Source organism: Mauremys mutica, chromosome 2, assembly GCF_020497125.1.
Source record: "Mauremys mutica isolate MM-2020 ecotype Southern chromosome 2, ASM2049712v1, whole genome shotgun sequence".
NCBI classification, from domain to species: Eukaryota; Metazoa; Chordata; order Testudines; family Geoemydidae; genus Mauremys; species Mauremys mutica.
The window spans coordinates 5,700,818-5,714,250 of NC_059073.1; the positions used below are offsets into that span (position 1 = coordinate 5,700,818).

Here is a 13,433-nt window from a genome sequence, read left to right on the forward strand (position 1 = left end):
GAGGGGCTTGGGGGACTCCAGAAGGCTGCGGGGGAGGGCAGAGAGTTCCAGGGCGTGGGGAGGTGCAGCGTTCGAGAGGAACCGGGGAAGTGAGACAGGCAGAAGGGAGAAAAGCATTCTAGAAAGTGGAGCATGTCAGAGCAGTGCTGGCACTGGGGAGCAGTGGAGGAGGAGGAGAGGTATTCTAGACCACTGAGCAGCACGTGTTCCAGAACAGCAAGAGTTGCTGGCATTCTAGATCAGCATGCAGACCAGGTTGTTCTAGATCGGGGTGTGGGGAGAGCAGTCTAGCACGGTCTGGGTAGGACATTCTAGGACAGCATGCCTTTCTGAGTGTTCTACAGCGAGACACATGCTGTAGTGTTCTAGATCAGTGCATGGCATGGGGTTCTATAGTGGCCTACAGAGCTCTAGAATAAGAGGTTATAGTGAGCTAGGTGAGCATTTATGGCCCAAATGTGCTAGAGAATTGTCTTTGGGGGGGGACATTCTAGAATAGTTAACAGAGGGTTGAAAAATGCCACGTGGATTATAGTGTTCTAAGTAAATGGAAATATGGCACATTCTAGATCGATATGTGGAACATTCTAGATTCAAAGTGCAAGGGGGTGTTGTCCTAAGACAGCATGTGGGGGTGACGTGGAGTGTTCTACAGTGACATGTAGGCTGTGGTGTTCTGGGTCTGTCTATGGGAACAGTTTAGATTGATGGATGGCAAAGTGTTCCAGAACAACGTGTGGGGCACGGTATTCCCAGTGCATGGATGGTGCAGGGTGTTCAAGAGCAGTGAGAAAGTACTGATTGTGCGAGTGGACTGTTTTACAGCAGAGTGAGGTCTGGCTGCTCTAGATCGGTGAATGGCCTGTATGTTCCAGACCGGTGGCTGGGTGGACTGTTCTAGAACAGTGCCTGGCTGACCTGTTCTAGATCTCTGTGTGCATTTGTGGGGTGGGCTGTTCTAGAGCAGTGTGCAGCTGGGCCAACATGACATCTGTTCTAGAGCGCTGTGCAGCCGAACAGTCATACAGCCATCTGCTGTCTGTTCTAGAGCGGTGTGCAGGTGGACCATTCTAGAGATGTTTGCTGCCTGTTCTAGAGCGATGCTCAGACGGACTGTCCTAGAGCCATTTGCTGTCTGTTCTAGAGCGGTGTGCGGCTGGACTGTTCTAGAGCCATTTGCTGTCTGTTCTAGAGCGGTGTGCGGCTGGACTGTTCTAGAGATGTTTGCTGTCTGTTCTAGAGCAGCGTGTGGCTGGACCGTTTTAGAGATGTTTGCAGTCTGTTCTAGAGCGGTGTGCAGGTGGACCATTCTAGAGATGTTTGCTGCCTGTTCTAGAGCGATGCTCAGACGGACTGTCCTAGAGCCATTTGCTGTCTGTTCTAGAGCAGCGTGTGGCTGGACCGTTCTAGAGGTGTTTGCAGTCTGTTCTAGAGCGGTGTGCAGGTGGACCATTCTAGAGATGTTTGCTGCCTGTTCTAGGGCGATGCTCAGACGGACTGTTCTAGAGCCATTTGCAGTCTGTTCTAGAGCAGTGTGCACCTGGGCTGTTCTAGAGCGCTGTGCAGCCAGTCTGTTCTAGAGCGCTGTGCAGGGGGTGTTGTGTTCTAAGACGGCGTGTGGCGGTGCTCCGTGGTCTGGCAGAGCGTGCTAGGGCCCATCACAGCAGGGGAGTTCTGGGCACTGTCTCCCCCCTGCGGAGGGCTCGTTAATTCTGCGCTGACCTTTCCACCTGGTGCTTTATGACCCCTTGATCCCCAGGTGCCTAGCCAGGGACAGGACCCTGGAGCTCCTCCCGGACCACCAGAGCCATGATTGCCGGGGCCGCAGGTAACTGGCTTTCCCCCCGCACGACCGGCAGCCTCAGCCCCCAGCACTCACCCTGCCTGCTGAGGACACCCCCTGCACTGTGCCCCTCCCCCCACAGCTCTGCTGGCTGTCACCCACACTGGAGAACCTGCACCCCGCCCCGGGACACGGGTCCCTCGGCCCCCTGCTGACACGCGTCTGTTTGTCTGCCTCCCGCTCAGGTGTTCCTGGAGATCGAGCCCCTGGTCCTGTCCTGTCTGGACGGCTACAACGTGTGTATCTTTGCCTACGGGCAGACCGGCTCAGGGAAGACGTACACCATGGAGGTAGGCGGCAGGGCCATGGGGCCGAGGAGGGGGCCAGTCTGGGTTCGGCCCCACATGTTCCTGGAAGGGCTGGCGCTGGGGTGGGGGAATGGAGAGACCCCACTCTGCATCCCAGGCCTAGAGCCCTCCAGGGACGTGGGTATCCTGCTGCCCCCCAGATAGTCTCCGGCTCTTGGGAACTGGGATCTGTCTCTCTCCCCTTGGGAAGGGGGGCGTCATCTGTGGGCGTTTGGAGTTGCCTGGAAGCACGGGGCTCAGTGCAGGGGATCCCAACCTGCACACTCCTCCACACGGCTCCACACGTGTGTGCCAATGGGCTGTGACGCGCATGGACACGCCCCCACACACCTCCATCTTGATGGGACTCTGAGGGGGCCTAGGCTGCCTCCGAAGCCCCCAGCTCTGTGCTGGGCAGAAGCCTGAGGCCCTGTCTCTGTCTGGCTCCAGGGCGTCCCCGAGGACCCTGGCATAAACCAGCGGGCGCTGCAGGCCCTCTACCGGGAGATGGAGGCCAGGGCGGGGCTGTGGAAGTACTCGGTGACCCTCAGCGTGGTGGAGATCTACAACGAGGTGATCCGGTAAGAGGGGGGCCTGCCCCACGCACCGCTAGGAATGCCCTGCCCCCCACAGAACCTTCTCCTCACCCCACTGCACAGGCCGGACACCAGGGAGGTGTGGGCTGAGCCTGGGTCATGGCCCTGAGCACGGCAGGCTCTGGCCAAGGGACCTACTCAGCACTCCACAGTGACCCCAATACCCAGCATGGGACTAGGGGGCGCTGTGCTGGGACAGGGGAGGGGGTGCAGCAGGAGGTGATCTCAGCACTGATTGACAGGACCCCAGAGTGCACTAGGGGGCGCTGTGCTGCAGGGGCGCTATCGGCAACGATGACAGGACCCTAGAGCAGCACTAGGGGGCGCTGTGCTGCAGGGGGCGCTCTTGGCACTGACTGATGGGACCCCAGAGCAGCACTAGGGGGCGCTGTACTGCAGGGGGCACTGTCAGCACTGATTGACAGGACCCCAGAGCAGCACTAGGGGGTGCTGTGCTGCAGGGGCGCTATCGGCAACGATTACAGGACCCTAGAGCAGCACTAGGGGGCGCTGTGCTGCAGGGGGCACTGTCAGCACTGATTGACAGGACCCCAGAGCAGCACTAGGGGGCGCTGTGCTATAGGGGGTGCTCTCAGCACTGATTGACAGGACCCCAGAGCAGCACTAGGGGGCGCTGTGCTGCAGGGGGCGCTCTTGGCACTGACTGATGGGACCCCAGAGCAGCACTAGGGGGCGCTGTGCTGCAGGGGGTGCTGTTGGCACTGATTGATTGACAGGACCCCAGAGCAGCACTAGGGGGTGCTGTGCTATAGGGGATGCTCTCAGCACTGCTTGACAGGACCCCACAGTGCACTAGGGGGCGCTGTACTGCTGGAGATGCAGATTTAAGCAGAAACATAAAACCACCTTAAATCTTCCTGTTGGCTTCAGTTGGATCCAGGATTCCTCTTCATTTGTTCTAAGCTGCTGTTCAGAGCCCCACTCCAGAGGTGGCTGCATTTCCATGGAGAGGGCAGGCACTGCTCTGTACGGTTTGTGAAGCCCTAGGTCCTAGACTCCCCATGGCCCGTCCCCTTCCCTAGCATCCCTGTCTGCAGACTCGATACCATCTCAACCCGCGCTGAGGGACCCAGAGAACCCAGGGACCGTCCTGGGCATGGAGACCCAGCCTGAGCCAATGTTCTCACCTCCCTGCAGGGATCTGCTTGGGAAGGAGCCGCAGGAGAAGCTGGACATCAAGCTGAACCCTGACGGGAGTGGGCAGCTCCATGTGCCGGGCCTGACCAGCGTGGAGGTGCAGGGGCTCCGGGAGATCCGCAAGGTACCAGGGGACAGGGCAAAGCCACACATGGCCTGCGGGTGCAGAGGAGGAGTGAGGGGGCGGAGTGGAGCTAAAAGGGGCGCAGTCAGTGCTTATGAATTGGTGAAACCTGGTCCAGCCGCCCCTCTGCTTCCTCCCTTTACTGGTGCTACTGACTCAGTCGGTGCTGCCCAGACCGGTGCTCTCCGGGCACTTTGCCGAGCAGAGCGGGAGGCTCCCCGCGGCTGCCGCACGTCACTGCACCTTGGAGGGGGGGGCTGGGAGGTTCTCTCCAGCTCCCCCCATTCCTGGTGGGTTCATTCCCTCGGCCTGTGGCTCTGTCTCAGATGCTGTCGCTGGGGAAGAGGAACCGGGCGACCTACTGCACCAACATGAACGAGCGCAGCTCCCGGTCCCACGCCCTGCTCACCGTCACCATCACCGGCACCAACTCCAGCACCGGCACCAAGACCTCAGGTACCCACTGCCACGGGCCTGCGCCACAATCCTCTCCTGGATCCCCGGCCTGCTGCGTGTCGCCCCCTGCTGGCTGCGCCGCGACGGGGAGAGACGCCCTGGGGCAGCCTTGGGGAGTCTGTCCATAGCCGCTGATGGACAGGAGGCGAGGAAGAGGGCTGGGGGCTTTGGATGTCATGGTCAGTGCCGGGGACACACTGATCCAGGATTTCCAGGGTGGGGGGAGGCGGCTTGGTGTTCGTGGGAGGCCCCTGAGCCTTCCTCCAGCCACCCCCACGCAGGGGCAGAGGTCCCCCGGAGGCTGCATTGAGGTCAGAGCAGGCTTCTCAGGACAATGTGGGGTTCTTAGGCAGGAATGGCCGGCTGAGGAGGTGTCAAGCTGCCCGGGGCTTGCTCGGGGAGGGCTGGCTCTGATTCCAGGGCAGGGACCGTCCGTCGTTCCTGGCTGCCAGCTGGCCTGCGCAGGTATGTCTGTGCTGCACTTTGGCCCGTGTCAGCTGGCTCTGGCCAAGTGGTCTGAGTTTCAGGCTCAGATTTATCACTGTTGATGCAAAATTGTGCTCCCATCTGTGTGCGGGAATGGAGAGGTCCCAGCTCCTCTCCTGTGGGGCAGTGTTAGGTGTGGTTCGGCTCTGGGAGCCCAGTGCCAGCTGGAGGGGGAGCGAGGGGATCTGGAGGGCGGGCAGGGAAGGGCTGCGGCTCCCCCAAGAGCACCCCAGCCCTGGCCCCTTCCTGGCAGAGCCAGCCTGGCTCCCCGGAGCCCGCCACGCAGGTCCTGCTAAAGCCCAGACTCTCCTCCTGTGTCTCCGGCGCCCCAGGGAAGCTGAATCTGGTGGACCTGGCGGGTTCTGAGCGGGTCTGGAAGTCGGGGGCGCAGGGCGAGCGGCTGAAGGAAGCTCAGAGCATTAACAAGTCCCTGCTGGCCCTGGGGGAGGTGATCCAGGCCCTGCGAGCCAAGCAGGCCCACGTGCCTTTCCGCAACTCCAAGCTCACCTACCTGCTGCAGGACTCCCTGGGCAAGGGCAGCAAGACTGTAATGATGGTGCAGGTGGGTACCGCCAGGCCTGGGGCATGCTGGGGAATGGCCGCACTGCATGCTGGGCTTTGTAGTCTCCGCAGGCCGCATCTCCCACGCGTGAGCTGCTGCACCCGAAAGGCCTCGTGGAAATTCGCCGTTCTGTGGCAGAAAAAATGGGGAATAGCCGTTGTTGTTTGTGTAGGACCTTCATTATTTCACCCTGTGCTGCTGCTGCCTCTGGCCAGCAGGGAGAATGCTGCTGACTAACAGACGTCCCAGTCCAGGGCGATATGGGGGTCGCCGAGGGCTCTGTTGGTTTCTGCGCATCTGAGCAGTGGGCCCATGTCGTCCCACCCCGCACACCCCAGCCATGTCCCTTAGTACCGTGCTGAGGGACCCCTGTGTGGGGGGATGGGGCCCACTGCCCCTTGGTGGTGGAGGCAGGTTATTCTAAACAGGCCCCCTTACTCCGGCCGTCTCTCCCCCCAGATCTCGCTACTGGAGAAGAACGCGGGGGAGACCATGTGTTCCCTGAAGTTTGCCCAGCGCGTCTGCAAGGTGGAGCTGGGCCCGGCTTCCCGCAGGATCGACTCCTGGGGCCAGGGCGAGCTCTGAGCCCGTCCCTGTGGCCAAGACGCAGGCAGCAACCCCACCTGTCTCCAGCCGTGGCAGAGCAAGGGGGCACCAGGGCAGGGTAGGCAGGGGCTGTCAGCTGGGAGGGAGCAATCACCTCCAAGGGCCAGCGTGGTCCCAGACACCAGGCGGCCGGTGGAGCCCTGCCCCCCGAGCCCAGCAACGGGGCAGAGAAGCAGGCAAAGGGAAAGACCTGGCCTGACCAGACCATGCTAGGCTGGTTCCCTCTGCCCACCAGCGGGGACCCCGGCAGTGCCCCCAGCTCGGCAGGGCAGGGCTGGGCTGCTACTCCCCCCACCCTGGGCGAGGGGCTGGGCTGTGATTTGCTCCAGCCAGGGCGGGTCTCTTGGCCAGGCACACGCCTGAGCTGGGCCACTCTGGGCCCATTGTGACTAGGTGATGTGCCCCCCCCCATTACCCCTGTAGTATAGGCCCCCCAGCCCCCCATGCAGCCCTTGCCCTGGGTGAATGAAGGCTTGGCCCAGGGGAGGGGTCCTGGGTCTCCCCTCTGACGCCGCCGTGCTCGCCTCTGAGGAAGGCTGTGTGGGACAAAGGGCTCCCACCCTGCAACTGTTATTGTAGGGCCTATCATAATGCCGGGCATGCTCCCTGCGTGTGCGTGAAGCACACGGAGCAGTCGCCCTGCCCTCTGCATGGGTGAATAGGGGGCCTTGCCCCTGCCCCACAGCAACGCTCCCACGCACTGCCTGACAATTGCTGAGCAGCCGCTGCCTTGAATAGTCACGCATGCTCCTCCGCACACGCATGTCCAGATGCACATGCAAAGCCAGGCCCATGTGCCCTACATCCCCCTCTTGTGGGGAGATCACGGAGGAATCCTCTTCCCCTCCCCTTTCCTCGAACCTGAGCTCTGGGCCAGAAGTTAATTAGTGCAATAGCCTGGAGGGAGGCATCCTCATGCCCATGCTGCTGGCCACCTCCACAGCATCCCCTGCTGGAAAAACTAGGAGCCTCCCCCCGCCATACCCAGTGCTGCCCCATTCCCTGCTGGAGTAGCTGGGCACTCCACTCCCAGCCAGTGCTCCTGCCCCACTGCCTGCTGGGAGAGGCCCTTCACGCCCTGCCCCCAGGTCTGCGTCCAATGGGGCGGAGGGGCTGCTGGGGGAGGGACGGGGCCCCCAGGCTCGATTTCTGCTACTCGAGCCCCATTCCCGCTGGACGCTTGCAGGGGCAATAAAGAGGAACCTTTGCACCCCAACCTGCTCTCGATGCTGCCTCATTAGGGTGAGGGGCCCAGGTCTGAGACATCCCTCCCCCTCCCAGCCCATCTCCCTCCCTGCAGCCGCCCACCGGACCCTGTCTCCTGCGCCCTCAGACCCATCTGCCGTCCCCCTCCACTGGCCAGCCTCTGCCACCCCCACGGGAATCCCTGGCCCCCTGCTGGGGGGCCCAGCCCCAAACACCCTCTCACAGCCGATGCCCATGGCCCTGTGCCCTGGCAGAGGGGCTCCGCCTTGTATTTTCTGCCATGGGTTCCCCCCACCCCATGGAGAAGAGCATGGAGGAAGGGGACGGGCTGCCGAGCACAGCAGGGGGCAGGTTATGAAGCACCCCCCCCCTGCGGTTGCCCTCACCATGCTCCTATTCTCTTCCCCCACCCCATAGTGAGGAGTCGCAGCTGGGGCGGGGGTGGAACAGGACAGGCTCAGGGAGCCGGGGGTAGCAGGCTGTGGGTCAGCGTAGGGCAGGGGCAGCGGATGGGGTCAGCGCAGAGAGCGGCACGGCCGAGTCTCCATTCACCTTTATTCATAGCTGTGCGTGCGCACACGTTACACACATACCCCCCCCCCCAAACCCCACCCGCTCACCTTCCCACTGGGGCAGGCCCGGCCCCTGGAGACACCCCGCCGGGCCCTGCTCCCAGGCCACGCCCCAGCATGCACCGCTCCCGCCGGAGCCCAGTGGCCGGGCCATGCTGCGCGCTGGGCCTGCCGGCTCCGTGGTGCAGGCCAGGGGCTCGGGAGAGGCTGGGCTCCAGGGCAGGGCCCGTGGAGAGCTGCCCGTCCCCCGATTTTGGCCTTTATTGCACATTTAGCATCAGCCATGGCCCGGCAGCCGTGCCGGAAAGGGGCTGCCCCCACGCTCCTCAGAACCCCCCGTACTGTGGCAGCACCAGCGGCTGGGCGTGCCAGGGCGGAGGCGCCTGGTGAGGGGTGTGACTGGCCTTGCTGGCGGGGAGGGCCGGGAAGGGGCCGTCCAGGTCCATGGGGACGCCCAGCAGCGGGGGAAGGGGCGCCGGTGAGGGCTGGGGCAGGAGGTCCCAGTACGCCGGGCTGACGTAGGCAGCCGGGCAGCAGCTGAGGTAGGGCAGCCCGGGGATGGGCGGAAAGGCGAAGCACGTGGGGATGAGCGGGGGCAGGCCCAGGGCATAGGAGGGGGGGAGCTGGGGCCCGGGGGACACTGGGGGGGTGCGGCACGCGGAGCCCTCAGAGTCGGAGCTGCTGTTTGGGAAGGCGTGGAGCAGCCGGGGGCGCTTGGCCAGAGCCGGGGCCTGCGGGCTGCCTGGGCTCTTTTCATCCAAGGGCAGCGCCGAGGCAGAGGAGGAGCGAGTCCTTGGGATGCCAGGGCCCCTGGAGGGGCAGCTGGGGCTGCCAGGGGCCCTCAGCGCAGGGGGGGAAGGAAGCAGGAAGGCAGAGGGCTCCTGGCTCCTCCCAGGCCTGGGCAGTCCCTGGTCCCCAGGCTGCTCGTTCAAGTCCACCTTGTGCAGGTTCTGCAGCAGGGACTGGATGGAAAAGGACGTGTCCAGCCGGGGCCTGGCCTGTGGGGCCTGAGTCTCCGGATCGGCCCCGGGGGCGGGGGCTCTAGCATCCATGCTGGCTGCAGGCTGCAGCTGCTGGGGGCCCCCCCTGTAAGGCTGCCCGTGCAGGATGAAGGGGGCCAGGTCGCTGGCGAAGGAGGCCGCCTCCTGCCGGGAGATGGCCGTGTTCTGCAGCTTCAGGGCGTCCGGGGGGATCTGGCTCACGTCCACCGTCCAGAAATTCCCTTTGGCCTTGGGCTTCGTGGGATCCTTCAGCAGCTGCCGGGGAGAGAGCGAGACGGGCTCAGCCTGTGGGAGGGGGGAGTTCTCCAGGGACAGAGCTCCCCAGAGTCAGAGACCTCCTGTCAGCCTGCCCCCCCACCAGCTGTGGGAGGGGCAGGGGCGGCTCTACAAATTTGGCCGCCCCAAGCAGTCATGCCCGGGAGGCGCCCCCGAACCGCAGGAGCAGCGGACCTCCCGCGGGCATGACTGCGGAAGGTCCGCTGGTCGCGCAGCTCGGCTGGACCTCGGCTCCGGTGGACCTCCCGCAGGCATGACTGCAGCAGGTCCGCTCAGCCTGCCGCCCCCCTGGGAAAGGGCCGCCCCACGCGGGTGCTTGCCCCGCTGGGCTCTGGAGCCGGCCCTGGGGAGGGGGGGAGTTCTCCAGGGACAGAGCTCCCCAGACTCACAGACACACACCCGTCAGCCTGCCCCCGCACTGCCAGCCTGTGGGAAGGGGGGAATTCTCCAGGGACAGAGACCCCCCCATAAGGGACAGAGACCCCCCCACCAGCCTGTGGGAGGGGGGAGTTCTCTAGGGACAGAGATCCCCAGAATCAGAGAGCCCCTGTCAGCCTCCCCCCCCATTTCCTGTTAACCCCCCACTGCCAGCCTGTCCCCCATCCCCACCCCCTACTGCCAGCCTACCCCCCCAATGCCGTCATCCCCATACCCCATGAACCCCTCCCCACTCCCCCACTGTCAGCCTGCTTCCCATGTCCTCTCAGCCCCCCCCGCCAGCCTGCCCCCCCATATTCCATCAGCCCCCCGCCAGCCTGTCACCCCATAGCCGGTTAACTGCCCCCCAACACCGCCAGCCTGCCCCCCAATAGCCCATCATCCCCCCCAGCCTGCACCCCCCCATCCCATCACCCCCCGCCAGCCTGTGCCCCCCCATATCCCATCACCCCCCACCAGCCTGTGCCCCCCCATATCCCATTAGCCCCCTGCCAGCCTGTCACCCCATAGCCGGTTAACCGCCTCCCCAACACCACCAGCCTGCCCCCCAATAGCCCAACATCTCCCCCACCCTGCGCCCCCCCAGCCCATCCCATCACCCCCCCCCCGCCCGGTGTCTGTGGCACCCCGGCCCCGCTCACCTTGGCGAAGCAGCGGTTGGAGGACAGGTTGTGGCGGATGGAGTCCTTCCAGCCCTGGTAGCCCGCCGTGAAGAAGGGGAAGAGGGCGCCGATCTCCTGGATGATCTGAAACCAGAGAGAGGCGGTGAGAGCCCCTGGCCATGGGCGGAGCAGGGCCCGGCGCCGGGCCCTGCTGGGGGACCCCCACGCACCCCTCCCGGACCCGAACCAGTGACCCCCAAACCCTCTCTCCCAACCCAAACCACTGACCTCACCTCTTCCCCCAGCACCCCAACCCCAACCCCAACCCAGCCAGTGACCCCGCCCCAACTCCCTTCTCAAACCCAAACCACGGACCCCCCCCCGCCCACCCGGAACCAGGGACCCCCACCTCCATTTCCTCCCCCCGAAACCATCCCCCACCCCGAACCATTCCAACCCAGTGACCCCCCCAAACCACTGACCTCCCAACCCCTCCCCCACTCTATACCAGTGACCCCCACCCCAAACCACTGACCTCCCAACCCCGCCCCCACTCTATACCAGTGACCCCCACCCCAAACCACTGACCTCCCAACCCCTCCCCCACTCTATACCAGTGACCCCCACCCCAAACCACTGACCTCCCAACCCCTCCCCCACTCTATACCAGTGACCCCCACCCCAAACCACTGACCTCCCAACCCCTCCCCCACTCTATACCAGTGACCCCCCCAAACCACTGACCTCCCAACCCCTCCCCCACTCTATACCAGTGACCCCCACCCCAAACCACCGACCCCCCCACCCCTCCCCCTCTCTATACCAGTGACCACCCCCGCAAACCTCTGTCGACCGTAGCCCTCACGCTTTCTATACCAGTGACCCCCACCCCAAACCACTGACCTCCCAACCCCTCCCCCACTCTATACCAGTGACCCCCACCTCCATCACCCCGAACCAGTGACCCCCCTCCCTGAACCACCGAACCCAACCCCATCCCCCAACCTGGACTAGTACCCCCCACCGTCACTGCCCCACCCCAACCCAGCAGGGGCGGCTTCCGCGGGACCGGGCACCTCCCGCAGGCAAACCCGCAGCCTGGCTGCCGTGCGTGGGGCGGCGAAATGCCTAGAGCCGCCCCTGCAACCCAGTGACCCCCCCCTTCACCACCCCGAACTAGTGACCGTCCCAAACCCTCTCCCCACCCGAAACCAGTGACCCCCCCTCCCCCAACTACCCCATCCCCACCCCAAACCAGTGACCTCCACACCTCCACCCCCTCAAACCAGTGACCCCCCCCTCTCCCCCAACCACCCCAAACCAGTGACCCCCCTCTCTCCCAACCACCCCATCCCCACTCCAAACCAGTGACCTCCACACCTCCACCGCCTCAAACCAGTGACCTCCAGCCCCTCAAACCAGTGACCCCCCTCTCTCCCAACCACCCCACCCCCACCTGAAACCAGTGACCCCCCCTCTCCCCACCTGAAACCAGTGACCTCCAGCCCCTCAAACCAGTGACCCCCCTCCCCCAACCACCCCATCCCCACCTGAAACCAGTGACCCCCTCCCCCAAGCACCCCAAACCAGTGACCCCCCTCTCTCCCAACCACCCCATCCCCACTCCAAACCAGTGACCTCCACACCTCCACCGCCTCAAACCAGTGACCTCCAGCCCCTCAAACCAGTGACCCCCCCTCTCCCCCAACTACCCCATCCCCACCTGAAACCAGTGACCTCCACCCCCTCAAACCAGTGACCCCCCTCTCTCCCAACCACCCCATCCCCACTCCAAACCAGTGACCCCCCCTCTCCCCACCTGAAACCAGTGACCTCCAGCGCCTCAAACCAGTGACCCCATCCCCACCTGAAACCAGTGACCCCCTCCCCCAAGCACCCCAAACCAGTGACCCCCCTCTCTCCCAACCACCCCATCCCCACCCCAAACCCGTGAACCCGCAACGGTCCCCAAACCTGAACTAGTGACCCCCCCAACGACCCCATCCCCAAACCAGTGATCGCCCCCCCGCCACTGCCCCTATCACTCCCAAACCGGAGACGCCGCCCTGCCACCACCGCTCCACCCCAGCGCCCCCCATAGCCACCCGATGCCCCCCAGGTCCCCGCAGGCAGCCGGCAAGAAGCCGAGAGCGGAGCTGACCCCGGGGCTGGTGACCCTAAACTGGGCTCCCCGCCCCCCAGCTCCCGAGCCCCACGGCCTCCTGCAGGGCCCCCAAGGGGGGCAGTGCAGCCTGGGCTTGGGGGTCGCTGGTTCGCGGCGGGGGTCTCCAGCCCGCGAGGGGCCCCGATCCGGGCCGTGGCGGGTTGCGCGCTGCGCTGCCCGTACCTGGGACAGCTTCAGCCTCCTGCCGGGCGAGGCCTGGATCACCAGGGCGATCATGGCCAGGTAGGTGTAGGGCGGCTTGCGGTGCCGGCGGTAGCGCTTCTTCTTCGGCGGCGGCTGCTCCATGGCGTGGGGTGGCCGGCGGGGCCCGGGTCCGTCCGTCGCGGCCAGGCGCCCGGAGCGTGTGAAGGGGCCGGTCCGGCGCCGGCGGCGGCTGTTGGGAGCTCTCCGGTGGGCGCATCAGGGGCCATCGCCGCCTTTGTCATGCTGATGGGCGGCTCGGCCCCCGCTGGAGCCAGCCCGGCTGGGTGCGGCCCAGGGCAAGGGGCTGGGCGCGGGGGAGGAGGCGGCTCTGGGCTGATTGAGGTGAGAAGTGGCCCCCGCCTCCCCCCGCCCCCACAGCTCACGGTGCAGCCCAGCTCAGTGGGGCCTGAGACAGCGCTGCTGGGGGGCGGGGAGCCACCCCCAGCCAGCTCCTGGCCAGAGCCACCTGCTCTGCCTGGCTCTGGGGTGACCCTGCCTGGCAGGGGGGCACCTGCCGCCTCCTATTGAGCCCTGGGGTGACAAGCAGCCGCAGAGGAGCTGAGCTTCCCCCTGGTACAGTGACAGCGCAGGGCTGGGCCTGGCTACCTTAGGGTGCTGGGTGGGGGGCCTAGGAGCCATGAGCTGGGGTGAGGCCAGGAAGAATCGTAGCTTGGCAGGGCTGGAAGGGACCTCCCTGGCGGGACTGAATATCCTCTAGCCCAGCCCACGGGGGGTTTGTCCAACCTGCTCTTAGACAGCTCCAGGGATGGAGACTCCACAGCCTCCCTGGGCCGTTTATTCCAGTGCTTCACCACCCCGACAGTCAGGAAGCTTTTCCTAATGTCCAACCTA

The 13,433-nt window shown here is 64.7% G+C and overlaps 2 protein-coding genes across 3 annotated transcripts in view; one reads left to right on the forward strand and one right to left on the reverse strand.

Moving 5' to 3' along the window:
• Window positions 1–7,326, forward strand: part of KIFC2 (kinesin family member C2) — a 31,314-nt gene extending 23,988 nt beyond the window's left edge. For both annotated transcript variants that reach the window (XM_045006387.1, XM_045006388.1), the window contains 6 exons: window positions 2,029–2,133; window positions 2,581–2,711; window positions 3,885–4,008; window positions 4,335–4,464; window positions 5,283–5,512; window positions 5,972–7,326. In XM_045006387.1, coding sequence (XP_044862322.1) covers window positions 2,029–2,133; window positions 2,581–2,711; window positions 3,885–4,008; window positions 4,335–4,464; window positions 5,283–5,512; window positions 5,972–6,097 — 846 coding nt within the window. In that variant the 3' untranslated portion in view covers window positions 6,098–7,326. The remainder of the gene's footprint in view (window positions 1–2,028; window positions 2,134–2,580; window positions 2,712–3,884; window positions 4,009–4,334; window positions 4,465–5,282; window positions 5,513–5,971) is intronic.
• Window positions 7,327–8,222: 896 nt separating this feature from the next.
• Window positions 8,223–12,684, reverse strand: LOC123365200 (forkhead box protein H1-like). Its single transcript, XM_045007890.1, has 3 exons — window positions 12,561–12,684; window positions 10,253–10,357; window positions 8,223–9,152 (listed from the first exon to the last, which is right to left on the reverse strand). Exons 1-3 carry the CDS (start codon window positions 12,681–12,683, stop codon window positions 8,223–8,225), a joined length of 1,158 nt encoding a protein of 385 aa, XP_044863825.1. The 5' UTR covers window position 12,684.
• Window positions 12,685–13,433: the final 749 nt, after the last annotated feature.